This window comes from Odocoileus virginianus, chromosome 13 (assembly GCF_023699985.2).
Source record: "Odocoileus virginianus isolate 20LAN1187 ecotype Illinois chromosome 13, Ovbor_1.2, whole genome shotgun sequence".
In the NCBI taxonomy this organism is placed as follows: Eukaryota; Metazoa; Chordata; class Mammalia; order Artiodactyla; family Cervidae; genus Odocoileus; species Odocoileus virginianus.
Window position 1 is genome coordinate 1,388,869 of NC_069686.1, and position 19,444 is coordinate 1,408,312.

At 36.7% G+C, this 19,444-nt stretch overlaps 1 protein-coding gene across 3 annotated transcripts in view; it reads right to left on the reverse strand.

Moving 5' to 3' along the window:
• Positions 1 to 19,444, reverse strand: part of PMS1 (PMS1 homolog 1, mismatch repair system component) — a 98,378-nt gene that overhangs the window by 69,011 nt on the left and 9,923 nt on the right. For all 3 annotated transcript variants that reach the window (XM_020896259.2, XM_070475877.1, XM_070475876.1), the window contains exons 3-4: positions 16,865 to 17,047; positions 7,215 to 7,317 (exon numbers count right to left, since the gene is read on the reverse strand). In XM_020896259.2, coding sequence (XP_020751918.2) covers positions 7,215 to 7,317; positions 16,865 to 17,047 — 286 coding nt within the window. The remainder of the gene's footprint in view (positions 1 to 7,214; positions 7,318 to 16,864; positions 17,048 to 19,444) is intronic.

Sequence of the window (19,444 nt, forward strand, 5' to 3'; positions counted from 1 at the left end):
AATTTACTAAAAGAAAAAAACACACAAATAAAACAAGGTTGGGAAAAAGATCTTTGTGGAATAGGACCAGAGGAAAGCTGTATTTCTACTTGGCTCGCACTTGATGTTTTTCTGCTTCTTTTCTCTTGATCAGGTGCACCATTAGCATATCACAGTCAGTCTCCCTTATCAGTGGGTTCCACATCTGTAGATTCAAGCAACTACCGAGCTGAAATAGTTGGGGGAAAAAAATTCCATAAAGTTCCAAAAAGTGAAACTTGAATTTGCTGCAACCAATGGCAACTATTTATATAGCTTTTACATTGTATTAGGTATTATAAATAATTTAGAGATGATTTAAAATGTATGGGAGGATGCGTGTAGGTTATATGCCAACTACCACACCATTTTACATAAGGGCCTTGAGCACCTGAGAATTCTGGTATCTGTAGGGTGCCCTGTAACCAATCCTCTGTGAATACTGAGGGATGACTGTACAAGCAATTTAAAGTGGGGTTTTCTTTTTTGGCCTCCCTCCAGGGTATTTTCTTGGCCTAAATGCAAGTCACTTTCACACACAGAACAGAAGCCCAGGAACACCAGAGTATTCCTCACTAGTAACACTGTGGTGCTGCTATTCTCTGCCTTAGGGAAGTAAAAATACCACTGCTAAATTCTGAGGTAAAGTTGACAGAGAACAAGGAGTGCACACACCCAGCAATTAGAACAGGTATGCACTGTCTCCATTGCTAAAGAGAGGTCACACCCACACCAAAATTCACCTCACACCATATTCCAAGACCTCTTATGCCTTCTCGTCTCACTCTGTGTTCTCCCTAGATATTTCCTCCACTCCCACAGCTTTAAATGCCACTCATATGCCGATAATTCTTTTCAGCAAAGCTGTAAGAAATACACTTTTATGAACCTCTAAAATGTAAAGAAACAATATGCGAATTAAACTATGCTACAATGCCCAAATAACCATCCCAGGCAACACAGAACAAGTCACACCAGCCTTTCATTGCTCTGAAATTTTTTTTTTTTTTTTTGAAATTTCTTTTAAAGAGCCTCATGTATAAGGCAATTTCCTTGGGTGTCTTGAATTTCAGTGCTTGGCCTATGATGGCAATCCCTTTCTATTTAACATAGCTTTTTTCACTTGTGGCTATTTTCCCTTTTTAGGTCTCATAAAACACTTGTTTTGGAGGAAAATGTAAAATTGTTGCTTATCCCTGCAATCAATACACACAACTGCTTATCCAAAAGGGATTTCAGTTCAGTTCAGTCGCTCAGTCGTCTGACTCTTTTCGACCCCATGAACCGCAGCACGCCAGGCCTCCCTGGCCATCACTAACTCCCAGAGTCCACCCAAACACATGTCCATTGAGTCAGTGGTGCCATCCAACCATCTCATCCTCTGTCATCCCCTTCTCCTCCTGCCCTCAATCTTTCCCAGCATCAGGGTCTTTTCCAATGAATCAGCTCTTCGCATCAGGTGGCCAAAGTACTGGAGTTTTAGATTCAACATCAGTCCTTCCGATGAACACCCAGGACTGATCTCCTTTAGGATGGACTGGTTGGATCTCCTTGCAGTCCAAGGGACTCTCAAGTGTCTTCTCCAACACCACAGTTCAAAAGCATCAATTCTTCGGCACTCAGTTTTCTTCACAGTCCAACTCACACATCCATACATGACCACTGGAAAAACCATAGCCTTGACTAGATGGACCTTTGTTGACAAAGTAATTGGGGAGGCCATTAATAATAAGCCACAACCTGTTTTCTGAGATGTCAAAATGTGCATCTTATAATTAAGATATACATATCTGAGACCTATAGTATTCAACTTATATATAGGTCCTTATTCAAAATTATTACTTGGATACAAAATTACTACAAAGATACTTCCAATCACCACACCCAGATCTTTCTCCTGGAGTCTGATACTACATCTATCCTCCCTTTCCCATATAACATTGACATCAGTTTCCAAAAACAGGTACTCTATATTGAACTGACTCTTTCCTCTATCTCTTACTATCAATATTATCTAAGTCACCTAGGCCTAGCCATTCTATGCCCAAAAGATCTCTCAAATTTATGTCATGTCCTTTCCTTCTCCTCAAACCTTAGTTCAAGATAACATCTCTTACAGTGAGACATAAATTATGGTAGGAGTTATAATGTCTTCCTGGTTTATTTTGTAAACAGCATGATATCCATCTTCTACCTAAAAAGTTTCAGTGGCCCATCATTGGTTGCAAGAAGGGGTACAAACTCCTCACCATAACATAACAGGCCCTTCATAACCTAATATCCAAGCTACCATTTTCTAACTTCATCTCCTGCATCCATCATCTCCAAACATTTTCACAGAACTCTGCTATGACAGAACTCTGTCATTCTTTGTATACCAGTTTAATCTAGCTTACTGGCTTTTCAGCTTTACTTCTTGTATTATTTTTAATGATACTTTTTTTTTAGTTCTAGAATTTTCATTAGGTTCTTCCTTAGAATTCCATTTCTCTGCTGAAATTTTCCACCTTATCAATTTTGACTATCTTTTTCTCTAAATCCTTTAACATGAAAGTTCTTGTTTCCTAATTCAAACATATACAAGTTTGTTTATATCAACTACTTTTTCTCTTGACTATGAATCCCATTTTCCTTTTTTCATGTCTCTCAGTATTTTTATTTTTATGAGACATGATGCATAAAGGAACAATAGGTACTGAAATAGATACTTCCCCCAGTGAAGGTAATTCATTTTCTCTAACAGTTAGAGTGAAGAGTAGATCTCTTCAAAAGGAGTTCATCTGGGTTGGAGCTGAGCAGCCCTTTAGTTTCAGTTCCCTGGTGGCTCAGAGGGTAAAGCATCTGCCTTCAGTGCAGGAGACCTGGGTTCGATCCCTGGATGGGGAAGATCCCCTGGAGAAGGAAATGGCAACCCACTCCAGTATTCTTGCCTGGAAAAGCCCATGGATGGAGAAGCCTGGTGGGCTACAGTCCATGGACTCACAACATGACTGAGTGACTTCACTTCAGTTCCATTTCACTTCTGGTTTCAAATGTCTTGAAGATGGAATCAGGTCTCTTCCTATGGCAGGGCTTTGGGATTTAAACACTGTAATCAACTTTAAGATACTTCTCTCTCTAGCTCAGTCCTAACTTTCTTCATCACTGCTTACTCAGCAAGAGTCCTAACACGATTTGGCTTCTCAGGTGAACTAGTATCTGAGGATCAACCCTATCCTCCAACCTGTCATGTCAGCTTGTGTGTAACTAATAAAGTTCAGCTGGTTTTTCTGAGGGCCATAAACTATCCCATCTAGCAGGCTCTCCACCACCTGCCTATGCCTCCAGGCTCAGTTAACACTCTCAGGGACACCAGCAGCCACCAACCTCTTTGTGCCTAGGTGCATCTAGGAAGGCACAAAGGTGTGTCTTGAAATTGGTTCATTTAACTTCTTTGTGACAGTTTTCCAATGAATTTTAAAAAATACAACTTTAAAATCATGTGTTTTCCCCTGTCATCACACAGAGAGCAGTCGTCTCCTGAAGTCTTCTATATCCATTCTTCTCTTATTGAAAGGTTATACTCCCTCCTCTTTTACTGACCATCTTCAAACTGAAATATTATGTTTTCTGAAAAATTTGCTTACTGTCCTCTAGATAGCTGTCATTACCTCTTCACTCATCTGTATTCTCCACTAGTCTGTGAATTCCTTTCACTCACCTGTGTTCTCCACTAGCCTGGACAAATATAATGACATATACTGCAGCTGTGGACAGATAGTGGTAAGGAAGGTAGGCAGAAATCAGTACAGCAAATATGTGTTTATGAAAGGAACAAGATGTATGTTGGCTTTTAAATATATGTTACGCATTGAAGACCACACTGTACCTAATCCATACATGAACTGATAATTTATTGCTTCACCAGCTAAAAACATCTTCTCTGAACAAATTGAACCAATAAGCCAAGAATTATATACATATGTTTGAATAAAACTTAATGATGGAAAACTTTGCTGATTCCAAATGAAATGTATATCCTTAAAAAAATACCAAGCAATACTGGCCAATAGGGAGGAGGCCCTAGTATACTATCATATTTTACAAGAGAACTGCTCAGCTCTCTAACTTTAGCACATTCTATAAACACCAGAATTAAACTGCAGTCCTGTAATGTGCTCCCTGTTATATTTTTACATGACCCTATGTTATGCCATAAGGCAGCTATTTATATTCCTAATGTAAAGAGGTATGGTTGCTTGAATATATCAACATTTTCTTAACTTATTCAATGAATAAAGTTCTATTCTCAAGAAGAAAAAAAACTTTTCAATACATACACAATCACACATACCAAGTATTTACAACGAACATGATGCTCTACTCTAATAACAGGGTAGGGAAAAGATACACCCTGATCAGAGTACTTTAAATATATTACTTCTGATATCTGAGAAATTCCTAAGGCAGAATTACTAAGAGGTGTTAAAACAATTTGTCTAGGAGGGTAAATCAATTTAGAAAGCTTAATGCCGATTATCTAGGGTAAAGGAAATAGAATCAATGACAGAAAAAAAAGATATCAAAACAAGTCATTTAGTCAGAGTTCTTGGTAAAATAATTTAAAAGCTAGAAACTTATTTTTACATTTCTTGTTAATTTGTAAAATGTCTTAGAAGTGAACGGAAGGTAAAGGTAATTTAAAATGATATTCCATTAAACAAACAAATGATTAAATTAATCCATAAATTAAATACCTATATCTGGAAAAATCAGAACTGGGACCTCTAGTAAACAATACTTAAACATTTTAAAATATGTTTTAAAGGGGTAATGCATTTTAAAATGCCTAAGAAAGATGTTGCTGTTAGCTGTCCCTCCGTCTACAGTTAGGTTATCTACAGGTATCACCATCCTATCAGATGATATGAGGAGTAACTGCTAAGCAAGGACATTCACACCACAGCAGATATTAATCTGCAAGAACCCTAAATGCACAGATATTAATTAGGATGGTTGTACTTAGTTTTATCTTACACAGAAAATATTTAAATGGAAGCTGAATGACAGCTGGTGGTGAAATGTGAGTCTGTGATTCAATCGCTCAGAAACTATCAGCACTAAGGCAATATAAGTGTAAGAGGCTTTTGAAAGCACTTGCGGATCTCTATAATACGCCCACCTGGAGCAACAAGAAACTACGGGTTTGATTTTTTGTTGTTTATCTAGGCAATTGGTGGGGGGAAGTGAGTTATGAAAGACAGTAACTACTTTCACAATTACTGACCTTCTAAGTAAGTAGTTTCTTTTAACAGGAATATGCTAAGAAAATAAGGTTCATTTACTGATCATACAAATTTCTTAATATGCCTACATGGTCTCACTAAAAGTAGAGAAGGCTTAGGTCAGCAAGAAAAAAAATGAATCAGCAAATGGGCAGAGATCAGAAGGATTCCATATTTAAGTACTGTTATTTCACAGTTCCCATGGAAATGAATATAGAAAAGCATGAGAAGTATGAGTGATGCAGAGGCACTGGTCATCCACATTAGACTGGCTACTACTAAGATAAAAATAAATACATTTAAGTTTTATAAGGTGACTAGATTACTTCAAAGTACTCCACAGGAGAGCCACTCAAATATCTCCTAATGGTTTCTTAGGAAACCATTTGAACTCCTAAGAACTGGGGTAAGAGCGTTTCTGGATAGGGACCATATTAAAAAATGCCTTCACTTTGTCTTTATTTTCAGTACATAAAAAAGAAAAGAATCACAATCTATTACTTCTAATTAAAGCATGCACAATATAATACCTCAAATTAAATTGCTATTAGACTTGAGCTCATTTTTATTTACCAAATAAATCAGAGGGAAAAGTGTGTTTTCTTAAGGGCTCCTATTAACTCTTTCCTTTATGTAGATGAAAAAATATTAATTTATAATGAGCAAAAGTATAAATGAAGATTTATAAGAGAATGAGAAAATGTGGTATCAGTATTATGATATAAGAAAATAAATTCAATGAATAAAGAAATCATTTGAAAAAAATCCAATAATTTAACATTAAAATTGGAGGGAAGAAACCACAGAAAAAAATATAGTGCTTCGATAAATTACAATGTGGGACCAAAAAATTAAAAATGAATTTACAACACAAATCGCAAGGACAACTAACAACAAAATACTCAACAACACAAGTCCTTTTTCAGATCTCATAATTCTTTTGCGCATGACTCTAAACAGGCCATATCTTTAATATTCTCTCAACTTTATACATCCCATTACCAGAACTTAATAGCAAAAGATTAAAGTAGATATGTGAAACTCACACCTGAAGAGATATTTTTCTCTAGAAGTAAATAAGTAGTTGTTCAGTCCCTAAGTCATGTCTTACTCTTTTGCAAACCCATGGACTGTAGACTGCCAGGCTCCTCTGTCCATGGGATTTCCCAGGCACTGGAGTGGGTTGCCATTTCCTCCTCCAGGGGAACTTCCCAACCCAGGGATCAAACCATGTCTTCTGCATTGGCAAGTGGATTCTTTACTGGTGAACCACCAGGGAAGCCCAAAATAAGTAGGAGAGGAACTTAAAAAGATGTCAATTAAAATGTACTAACATTGTGTAAATGTATAAAATACTAATGACTAAATTACAAATAGCAAGTATAATGTATTTATTTGCTTCAAATAATATGTGAAACATTAGCAATGAGTTGATAATTACTGAAACCGAGAGACGGGTATTTATTCTATTTGTACGTATATTTGAAGTTTTCCATAAATAAATATATTTTAAATTATTTATTTAATAATAGCTTGATTAGTATGGTTAATTGCCATACATTACTAAATCAATAATGTTTACTGCCATGCATTACTAAATCAATAATGTTTTAGTCATTTCAAAAAAAATATTATCTTTCATATAAAGAAGACACTAATGACCAAGTAAAACAACTGCTCTTACAACTTTTGTAGAATAACTAATTCATGTTGCTGCTCAAAGTCTTTCACACAGTTCCTCTTGAGAACAACTCTATGTATTTTAAAAAGCCAGCTGCTAGAGTAAGGCTAAATGTTCAACTGGAAGTTAACCAGACTTTATCATAATCAAGCCCAAAGCAATACCTTTGAATTTAAAGAGAAAACAACTTTAAAAAAAAAAAGAGAGAGAGAGAGAGAAAAAGGTAAAGAATGCTACAAAGCTTGTCTTACCTTGACCAAGATGTGAAGGTTTCTGAGAAATTATGTGACCACCACCATCTAACACATACTGGGTGCTAAAGTTATCAGCAGCTGTCTTTGTTGTAATTGAAACCTAGAATAAGAAAAACTCAATTAAAATTATGATTTTATATACTGCAGTGGGCTCATTATAAAATGAGGTTTAAAATAATAAATGTATATCCTCTCGACTGAAAAAAGTTTGATTTAATAAGTTCTTACAACCACTTCTCTTTGAAGTATTCCTTAGTGATACACTAATAAACAATACGCTAGCTTACATTTTTCATGTTGCAAATTACTGATTTTTATTTCAAATATATTACCTTAAAACACACACACACATCAGTATACTTGAATGGCTATTTGTACTGTATGTATCAAACAACTTAACATCTGTAAAACCAGATGCTTCAATTGCATTAGGGAAGTTTGCTTTTCAACAGACAATTCCCACAAAGTTGTTGGCAAAGTGAAAAATTCTTTTGTAAAGTGATCATTCACTCCTTTCTTTATATTGAGTATAAAACTGCACTTCTGTATTTCAAGTGAATGGTTCAAAAGAATAAAAATCAATAAATCAAACATATATGTTGACTTATCAGCAATATTTCTTAAACCCAAGCTTTAAACTCACTGTTTAAATGGAAATGTTTTATTATTTAAAAAACTAGAATTAAAACATATAAAAAGGGATTCCATTCAGCATGAAAATATTTCCTAAAATGTTAGTCATAGAAACATAAATTTAAGAATGTGTGAACTCTTTTGAGCCATCCTCACCCTCAGCTTTCTACTTACCAACTTTGTGAGATTACTATAAGAGCACATGCTATACCAATGGTAAAACATTCCATTATGAGAAAATACCATAGTTGGTGAGTGGGAATGCTGGCAAAAAAGCAGGGTGGATTCAAAAAAAGCCTTCTCACATTTCAAGTGAGCAATGACAACCCAAAATTGGGCACAATCTTTCTCAGTCATCCTTGGACTAAGCAGAGCTGACTATCTTAAACACATCTATATAATTTAGAAAGAAGCCACAAAGATTCAGCACCACTACTGGAATTCATCTAGGTCCAGTTGGGTCTACATTTGATGATTCTGTCACCAAGTCCTAACCATGCCCTGATTTATGGTAGGCCAGATGGCTCTGTGGAACAGTGGGTACCATGAAAGCAATACCAGTCACCACACACACACACACACACACACACCCCTTCTCTAGCTCACAAGTTGTGCTTGAGGACTTCCCCGGGGGTCGAGTGGTTAGGAATTCACCTGCCAATGCAGGGGATATGGGGATTGATCCCTGGTCCAGGAAGATTCCACATGCTGTGGGGCAACTAAGACCGTGAACCACAACTCCTGAGCCTGAGCTCTCAAGCCCACGAGCCGCACTCCTGAAGCCCGTGCACCCCAGAGCTGGTGCTCTGCGACAACGGACGCCACCACAAAGAGAAGATTGAGCACTGCAGCGGAGAGGAGACCCACTCGTCACAACCAGAGAAAGCCCGCTCCCAGCAAGGAGGACCTGGTGCAGTCAACAGTTAAAAACAGATAAATAAGATAAACGACAATAATCTTGCTACCAAATAAAAGTTGTACCTGAAGCAAAGCTGTGAGCCTCTGTATACTCTTAAGTGATTCTTCTATTTCCAGTAATACCCTTCATGGTTCAAAAGTTGTATTTTAAAATTTTTCCTGATAACCAATCTCAATCTTCCCAGCTACATCCCAACTCTATTGTGTCCAATAGTGATTCCCTCTAGTAAAGTTTGTTAAAAAGAGGACAGAAATTGCTAGAGATTTTCCTTCCTATTTCTAATTTAATCACTTTATGATTGTCCCTCTAAAAATAATTCTACATTTAACCAAACACTGCTCCAAAATGCCAAGGTCAATTGAATTCTATTTCTATTCTCGAAAGAGCTAACCACCTGACGTAAGCTGGCGTCACTAAGCAGAGGCAGCCCTGGGACTCTGAGTTCTAGTACTAACTCTGCCAGTGGCTAGCTAGATGGTCCTGAATAAATGATTACACTATCATCTTAAGAGAAGGGTGATGATAAGATGAAGATGATGCTAATACTTCATAAGGTTACATGGCTTTTTGCTCTAACTACTTCAAAGCGTTTTACAGATTTAGCCTTAAACCAATAGGGAATAGTAAACACACTCGAGCCTAGATGAATAAACTGAAGTGCTAAAAAGCAAAACAGAACCTTAGTGGTCATAATGCAACATTTATATTAAAGTTAAAAAAAAAAAGAACATAATATCATCTTCCAGTGTTAAAATTTTAAAAACTAAATTGTTTATATGAAAATATATTTAGAGAGGAAATCCTTTGTAATTCACTGTAAAAGACAGTGAAGGATAACATGCACAAGCAAAGTTTCACAAATTCATAAAACACAGTGTGTTCCTCAGAGGAAGGAATTGTATTTCAAGAGTTCATTTCATCATATGACCCTGTGTCCTGGACAGGAAACCTTTTTTTGGACCAGGCACAGGTTCAGAATGTGTTAGCTGCTGTTAGCTGTGCAGCAGCTAACACATTTGAATTGGTAATAACTCCACCATCAGAAGCATCTCTAATATTACAAATTATTTCTGGTGCTTCTGACTAGAGACACTGAGGAACTGTGGCAGTAAATGACTCCAGCAGTGTTCTCAAGAGAAGAAATAAATTTATCTTAAAGAATTTTAAAATGAGAAGCTTATTTTAAAAGAAGTTTTAGAAGTCCTTAGAGATTATATTAATTATCACTGTTAAAAACTGTCTCTGGTCTAGTTAATGAGTTTCAAGAAATTATAATATGATTACAAAGTTAAAATTGCATAAAAGCATTGAAGCTTTAGATAAGTACTATTTTTCTCAATGTTTCAGAAAGTAAGTAAATTAAAAGCTTAGGATAGATCTTTGAATTCATGAAAAAAAAAAAATCCTCTCCTGACAAAATTTCTTAATTTTTTTTTTCTTAAATGATAATTAAAGTTCTGTGGAGGTTTTTTGATTTTGTTTTGTTTCTGCTGACTTTTAGACAAACACTTTGGCACAAAAACATAAATCTGAGAACTAAGGTAAATGGTCCTCATGATTCAGTTGAAATATGAACTACATACGGATCACTGACATGTCTTTGTCTTCCTCAGTGTGAGTACCCCTGCCTGTCTGCCTACAGCTGTACGTTATGACTTCAAAGCCTTCCCCCAGATACTCCACTGTGAGACACCAGCAACAGGGAGATCCTGGCCCTGGCTTTTCTCCTTTCAAAGTTTTATTATCAGTGGGAAAGTTGCATTTAGGAAACATGATATACCAACTGCTTCAAAAATCCTGTGCCTATTCTAGTTAAAGCCTCACCACAACGGCTCTCGGGGACACAGGAGCATCCCGCACTGTGTCACAGGGAGCAGGAGGCAGCAGGTTGAAGCTAGAGACTGCCCTCTACTCTTCTACATCTCTGCTGGGCCACAAACACGGGCATCCCAACTTCTGGCCTCAAAACAGAATGACTTAGCTGCTGCTTCTGCCCCATTTAAGCCATAGAGGTTGAATGCACATAAAACAAAACCAAACTTATATATCCCTTATCATCTCATCACAAAATGTATAATGAGTTTGACAGACCAACCTAACACTCAGCACATTATAACCACTTTAAAAATTTGGGATGAATGAATCAATAAACATGAGCGTTATGCAAGAGGATGGTCATCAACTCTTCTAATTCTTCCAAGGGAAAAACAAGAGGAAAAAAATACATTTAAGCTATAGAATAAACACCAGTGGTGAGAATTAGAAGGAATTTACCTAGGCATGGCTGTTAAATTTTATAAAGGACTTCCCAAAATGTGAGGGGTTCGCATAAACTTTGAAAGTGAAGTTGAAATACTGATTACAAACAAGAGAATGAGCAAGCCTGACGATTCTATCACCTGTGTGATACAGATACATACTACTTTTCACATTCAAGTCCAAAGTAAAAGTAATTTCATCTGTATGGCACATGACCATATTCAAGATACTTTAATATATATTATTTCATTTGATCCTCAAATCATAATCTCCACTTTACAGATTAAAAAAAAAAAAGACTCAGAAAAGTTTTATGCTTTGGGCCAACTCTTATTCACACTCTTGGAAATGATCATTAGGTTTCTGAGTCCCTGTCCAGAGTCTGTTCTAATTTGCAGAAAACAAAACAAATTAAAAATATCCTATATTAAGATGTGACTTAGCTTCCATTTAAAATCTAGTTCAAAACACTTAAAGAATTTCTTATACATTTCTTTGGAGAAAAAAATAGTTTTAACATAATATATATATAAAATATCAGCTGAGAAGGATTTTATTGTGTATTTTATTATGTAGTAGAAAGAATATATACAGAGTCCTCTTAAAAATTTTTATGGACATGTCAAAATAGGATTTTCACTATCTCTAGCTCATTCTAGTCAGTATGTTTAGTAATAAGTACCAGGAATGTAACACTGAAGACTGACGAATATCCTAAAATTACTGTTCCACAACAATAATACATTTCAAGAGATGGTATGCTTAATGATATAATTAAAAAAAAAACATATGAATCACTTTGTTTCAGTCACTGACACATTCATCAGATTATGGAAACAGGTAATTCCAGTTTTAACTATCACTCTGTTATAAAAATTTATTTTTTACTCTTTTGGACTGACTGGAAGTCATTTTATAACTGATAAATTAGGAAAACTGCTCATTCTTTTAAAACGCATAAACTAAAAAAAACAGAATTAGATGTCTTTTAAATTTCGACAGCCAATTTTGCTGAAAGTCTACTTAATTTTTCTTTTTATAACTAAAATTATGACCAACTTTAAAATAATCTAACAAGATAATTTCAACAGTTGGGAGTTTTGAGCGATGGCTGTGTGACAAAACTATATCTCAATTATTTATTATCAATTTACCTAGTCAGAGATGATTTACATCTGTATGACTTTAAATTTATCTACATCAGTTTGTTTGGCCAATAAAATAATCAAATCACTAATTTTTATTATGCAATCACAATCTCTATCCAAAAATTTTCAAAATAAATTGGAGCCTTTAAAATAAACATGTAACTTCTATACTTGCAACTTCAATTCTTTCTGAATGGTGAAGAATATTGTTTAAAAAGTAATATTTTTCCCCAAAAAAGCACTCATTAATTTGTCTTCCTGAATAATAAGTTTTAATTTTAAAATATAATTGACCTTAAGAACTATCTATTACTTTCTGTGTTTCTGAAATACGAATCAGAAGCCTCCAATATACATTTCAACTTGACTACTCCTTGATAAAATCTCTATTGAGCACTATGGACCTGAGTACATTCATTATTTTAATATGAGACACTTTTAAACTTATTAATACCTTTCTAATCATGCTAGTAAGAAAGTAGCATGAGCTACTGTGGAAAACGCAGTACTGAGAGGTGTGAAATTATAAATGAATTTTTGGCTTTGCCATGGATACATTATGTCTCTAAAGAGATCACAATTTTCATATTCCATTTACTTCACTGTGCCCAGTTCCTCTGAAATAAACCACTCACATACAGTAGATAAAGAAACTTTAGCTGACTTATTATTAGACTGTTTTGAAGTTGGGTTAAGAAAACCTGGCATTATTAAAAAGAATGCATTTGAATCAGTTCTAATGAGGTGGATGAAACTAGAGCCTATTATACAGAGTGAAGTTTAGTCAGAAAGAAAAACACCAATACAGTATACTAACACATATATGTGGAATTTAGAAAGATGGTAACGATGACCCTATATGTGAGACAGAAGAGACACAGATGTAAAGAACAGTCTTTTGGACTCTGTGGGAGAGGGTGAGGGTGGGATGATTTGAGAGGGTATATACTGTAAGAGTCCGTTCAGATCAAGCACAGGTGTGACTAATCTCTGTGACACAGATCAGGAGAGCCACTACCTTCTGAGGCATACTAGCTGGAAGCGGGAATGCGAGAGGCCTTCAGGAGTGCTGACAGTGGTCTAAATCTTGATCTGAAGTATACACACATAAAAATTTACACACACACACACATATCTATGTGTGATTTCCCCAAAGACTTACAAGACTTACAATATTCCATAAAATAAGATAAACTTTGGACTCTGAGATATGTAAATTGAACATAATTTTTTAAAGCTTACAGTTTTCTATCATTGTGATAATGACAATTCTTTTACTCCTTTTGTAATTTTGATGAACAAAATTATTTTAAGTATTTATACGCAAGACATTCAAATACCTCAAAAATGAACCAAGAGATCAAACAATAAATTTGGATATTAAGTGGGCTTAAGTAATCAAATGAAAAAACAATGCAGAGTACCACTGGATAAAGACCTGCCAAACTGCCATCTAAAATCATAACTACAGTGAAGATTTGGATAAATTATGAGTTACGTACAATGTATTTTAAAAGACTAGGTATAGTACTGCCACCTAGCAGACAAAGTTGATAATGACCAACTTCGGTTCTGAAAGACTAATATACACATCTTATAGAAAATACAGAAAGGCTGAACAATATATTATTTAACAATACCTGTCAAAATAAAGCTTAACAACTATTTGCCAAATTTGGACAACAGTTAAAAAGTCAAATACTTTACTCTCAAACAAATAATACAGTTTTTAAAACAGCCCTGAGAACTCAAACAACAGTATTTAGTACTGGGAGCTTCAAAGACTCTCTGATACAAATCACATCCCAACTTAAAACAAAACAAAACAAAACAAAAACAGACTCTTTCTACAAGATTCCAGGACTATAGGTTCCAAAATAGTCTACGGGGATAAAATTGGGCAACGGCCAGTAAATTTTGGAGACTCAGTGAACCCTAAATAAAGCAAGTGCTGAGAAAGATGGAGAAAGCACAGGGTGTGCGAGATGTTGGACAGAGATTTTTACACAGTATACACTTAAGGAATGACAAAGTCTCTTCTCCTTTACTGATGTCTGAACATCTGGATTCTAACAAGCAAGGTCCTCCGAGCTAGAATAGCATAACTTCATCCTTTAAACTTTCCCTCCTCCACAACCCACAATTTTTCTTTCTTTCTTAGGCATCAGCTTACAGAGCCCTGAAGTCAAAGAGGAAGTGAATACCTAGATGGGACCTTTCCTCCAAAAATGGAGAAAACGTACTTTACACAGACACTCTAAGGGAAGAGCTGAGGGAAGACCAAGAAGCCTGGAGAAGCGATCACTGTTGGGGAGACTAGATTACTAAATAGATAATGAAACAGCAACAATATCTCATATCTTTGCCACTTTTCTGAGACAATAAGTCCCATCATTTTCTGCACCTGAGCATTCTCACCCAAACAGCAGTAAGCACAAATGAAAGGATACACAGCCACCAGGCAAACGGAGGTAGCTAGAGACCCTCACAATTACTGTGTCACTCTCCTGGCACACAATCACATTGTAAAACAGACCCTAACACAGAAGAGAACAGTACAGCACAAAGGAACTAGTGATCAAACGTAACTGATATACATGCAAATGAAGAGATCATGGTTCTAGACGGGCTTTGCCAAAAACCAGCTGCGTGATCTAGGGGAGAGGCAGTGACATAGAATTCATACTAGGCAACGCAGTGGGTCAGACATCAACTGAATGAAGGGTTTATAGACACTGAAAACATCTAGCAGTCAGGAGAGGAAAATTCTAACTAGGGTTTAGCCCAAGTCATTGCATATCTCTAGTGACTGAGTGTTTGCTCAGTTGTGTCTGACTCCTCGTGACCCCATGGACTGTAGCCCACCAGGCTCCTCTGTCCATGGGACTCTCCAGGCAAGGATACTGGAGTGGGTTGCCATTTCTTTCTCTACATATCTAGCTGCTGTTGCTGCTGCTGCGTTGCTTCAGTCGTGTCAGACTCTGTGTGACCCCATAGACGGCAGCCCACCAGGCTCCTCTGTCCCTGAGATTCTCCAGGCAAGAACACTGGAGTGGGTTGCCATTTCCTTCTCCAGTGCAGGAAAGTGAGAAGTGAAAGTGAAGTCGTGTCCAACCCTTAGGGACCCCACGGACTGCAGCCCACCAGGCTCCTCCGTCCACGGGATTTCCAGGCAAGAGTTACCAGAGTGGGGTGCCATTACCTTCTTTACATATCTCTAGAGCACAGTCTAATTATCTGTGTTGACCACCGTAGTATTTCCAGAGTGTGTTCCACAGCAGAGCAGGATTATCAGTGATAGGTATCTCAGTAAAAGGGTTTCATAGCCAAGTGAGCAGGAAATGTCCCTATTGGAAACCACCAACCTCGGAGATTCATAATGCACTTTAGTACAGTAAAGGCTCTGAGAAATGCTTATAGTTACCTGTTTAATTTTAATACTTTTCCAAGCCATTAGATGACTAAACCATTTTTTCCCTCTTATATTACCACTGAAAAACACTCTTTGCCATCCCTCAAAAAATTAATTACAGTAGTCCCCCTTATCCTCAGGAGACATGTTTCAAAATCCCCAGGGGATGCCTGAAACTGCAGATAGTATAAAACCCTCTATACACTTATGTTTTTTTCTAAATACACATATCTAAGATAAAGTTTAATTTATAAATTAGGCACAGTAAGAGACTATCTGAATTGCTGGCATCATTACTCTTGTACTTTGGGGCCATTATTAAGTAAAATAAGGGCTCCTCTGAAAACAAACACTATGATACCTTGACAGATCTGGTAACTCAACCAGCCAGAAAGTGACTAAAAGGCTGGCAGTGTATGCAATGTGGATAAGTAAGACAGACAATTCACATCCTGGGAATAACAGAGCAGAACTACACAATATTTCATCATGCTACTCAGAATGGCACATAACTCATGAATTATTTCTGGAATTTTTCCACTTAATATTTTCTAACAGTGGTTGACTGTGGTAACTGAAACCACAGAAAGCAAAACCATGGATAAGGGGGATTACTGAACCATTTGAACCAGCGATTCCACTTCCAGGTATATACCCAAAAAAGTGAAAGCAAGGACTCAGACATTTGTACACCAATCTTCACAAGAGTCAAACAGTGGAAACAACCCAAATGTCTCTTGACAGATGAATGAATAAATAAAATATGGTTTATACATATAATGGAGTATCATTCACCCTTAAGAAGAATGAAATTCTAATACACGTTATAACATGTATGAACCCTAAAGACATTATGTTAAGTGAAATAAACCAGACACAAAAGATAAATATTATATGATTCCAAGTATAAGACACACCTAAATAGTCACTCATAGAGACAGAAAGTACACTATTGGTGACCAGTGGATGGAGGAAAGGAGAATAAGGGTTGATTGTTTAATAGGTACAACTTTAGTCTGGGATGATGAAAAAGTCCTGGCTATGGACAGTGGTGATACCTACACAACGAAGCCAATGCATTTAATGTCACAGAATTGTAAACTTAAAAATGACTAAACTGGTAAATTTCATGTCTGTTTTACACAATAAAATGGTAAATGTTACACGTATTTTACACAGTTTAAAAAAAAAAAGCCAAATTCTGGGTGAGTTTTCTCTTAATTTTAATACCATGTTATTATGAAACTGCTAAAATGATCAATACAAATTACCTTACCTCGGCGATACAACAAATTGACCCCAAGGCTTCTCCACGAAAACCATACGTTGTCAAATTTTCAAGATCTTCGTGACTACTTATTTTTGAGGTGTAGTACTTCACTGCCATTACAGGTGCATCGATGGCCTTGATGCCCTCACCATTGTCTCTCACCTCAATTTTATCAAATCCATAGTTTTCCTATGAAAAGTTAAACAATACTTTTAGTATACAAAGACATTAAACTATTATCACATTTAGAGACAGAAGGTAACACAAATGAAACAGCTTTGTCATTTATCTATCTCTTATGGAAACTTAGGACTTCCCTGTAGCTCACCTGGTAAAGAATCGGCCTGCAATGCAGGAGACCGTGGTTCGACTCCTGGGTCGGGAAGATGCCCCAGAGAAGGGATAGGCTACTCGCTCCATCATTCCTGTGCTTTCCTGGTGGCTCAGACAGTAAAGAATCCAACTGCAATGCGGGAGACCTGGGGTCGATCCCTGGGTTGGGACAATCCCCTGGAGGCGGGCATGGCAACCCACTCCAGGAGAATTGCCATGGTCAGAGGAGCCTGGTGGGCTACAGCCCATGAGGCTGCAAAGAGTTGGACACGACAGAGCAACTAAGCACAGCACAGCATGTAAACTTAACATTAAAGAAGTTAAGAGTTTAAATTCTTAACTCCACCAATTCCTAGCTATGGTACAGTGGGCAAGTTCCTTGTTTTCCTTGGACTCAGACTCAGTGTAAAATAATATCAGTATGATCTTCAAGGTTCCCTTGAATTGTTTCCATGTAATAGGTACTTAGATTTAAACTTCCCCAGAAATATTCTTCAAAGTTATATAGACCTTTGTATATACTGTTGCAGTGGTTGAATCACTAAGTTGTATCTAACTCTTTGCAACCCCATGGCCTGCAGCACACCAGGCTCCTCTGTCGTCCTCTATCTCCTGGAGTTTGCTCAAATTCACATCCACTGAACTGGTGATGCCATCCAACCATCTCATCCTCTGCTGCCCCCTTCTCCTCCTGCCCTCAGTCTTTCCCAGCATCAGGACCTTTTCCAATGACACGGTTCTTCCCATCAGGTAATCAAAGTACTAGAGCTTCAGCATCAGTCCTTCCGATGAATATTCAGGGATGATTTCCTTCAGGATTGACTGGTTTGATTTCCTTGCAGTCTCAGGGACTCTCGAGAGTCTTCTCCAACACCACAGTTCAAAATCATCAATGATTCAGCACTCAGCCTTCTTTATGGTCCAACTCTCACATCCAAACATGATCACTGGAAAAACCAAAGCCTTGACTATAGGGACATTTGTTGGCAAAGTGATGTCTCTGCTTTTTAATATGTTGTCTAGGTGTGTCACAGCATTTCTTCCAAGGAGCAAGTGTCTTTTAATTTCATGGCTGCAGTTACCATCCGCAGTGATTTTGGAGCCCAAGAAAAGAAAATCTGTCACTGCTTCTACTTTTTCCCCTTTCTATTTGCCATGAAGTGATGGGACAGGATGCCAAGATCTTAGTTTTTTGAATATTGAATTTTAAGCCAGCTCTTTCACCCTCATCAAGAGGCCCTTCTATTTCTCTTCACTTTCTGCATTAGAGTGGTATCATCTACATATCTGAGGTTGTTGATTTCTCCCCGAAGTCTTGATTCCCGCTTGTGAGTCATCCAGCTCAGCATTTTGCATGAAGTACTCTGCCTGTCATCCATCTGTTCTGGGCGTTCCTGCACAGCATGGCTCACAGCCTCACTGAGTTACACAAGCCCCTTCGCCATGACAAGGCTGAAGGGTGCTTTGTGTATATATAATCTCCCAAATAAAACAGAATACCATCACCATCAAAAACAACACCCGGTTCTACCCACCAAGAGCTGAGCAATTATCAATATTCAATCTGATTTTTAATACTTTCTCACTTGAACTACTTATTGTAGTCATAAATAAATAAAAATCTGTTACAACTTTCTTAATTTCTTTCTGCAAATAGTCACCTAACACACTGCTGAGAAAATACACCTAATTAGCAATTTCAGTGAGTTTTTAATTTGAAAATGGAGGAGGAAAAACAAATCATGGCTTAATGTGGGCAATTTAATACTAAAAATATGCATACATTGCAAATACAAAGCATAAATTCCTATGGTCATCACACTTTCTATGAGTACACATTTTAAATTTGGTAGCAAACTTCTATCATAAGCTTTACTTCACAGAGTTTTATGTGTATGGCCATAAATGCAAGTTATAAAGGGGAAAAAATCTTCCTACAATTATAATGATTGTTATTTAAAAATAATACAGTACCTTTTTAGTAACCTAAAATTATATGATACTGTGTCATGCCTTTTTAGTAGAAATACAAGGTGCTGGGGAGAGTCACCTAAGATTTAGTTTCTTATCTCTCCCTTAATCTAAAATTATGATCCTGGAGACAGCTTGTCTACTTTGTTTTATAGAAAAATAATTAACTATAGAAATGCCAATACAAGTAAAAACTCAAGGCACCTGAGTAAAACAATACAATCATCTGTTTAAATGTCTGAAATAATGTCAACACATTTAATTTACTAATTATGAAAACAT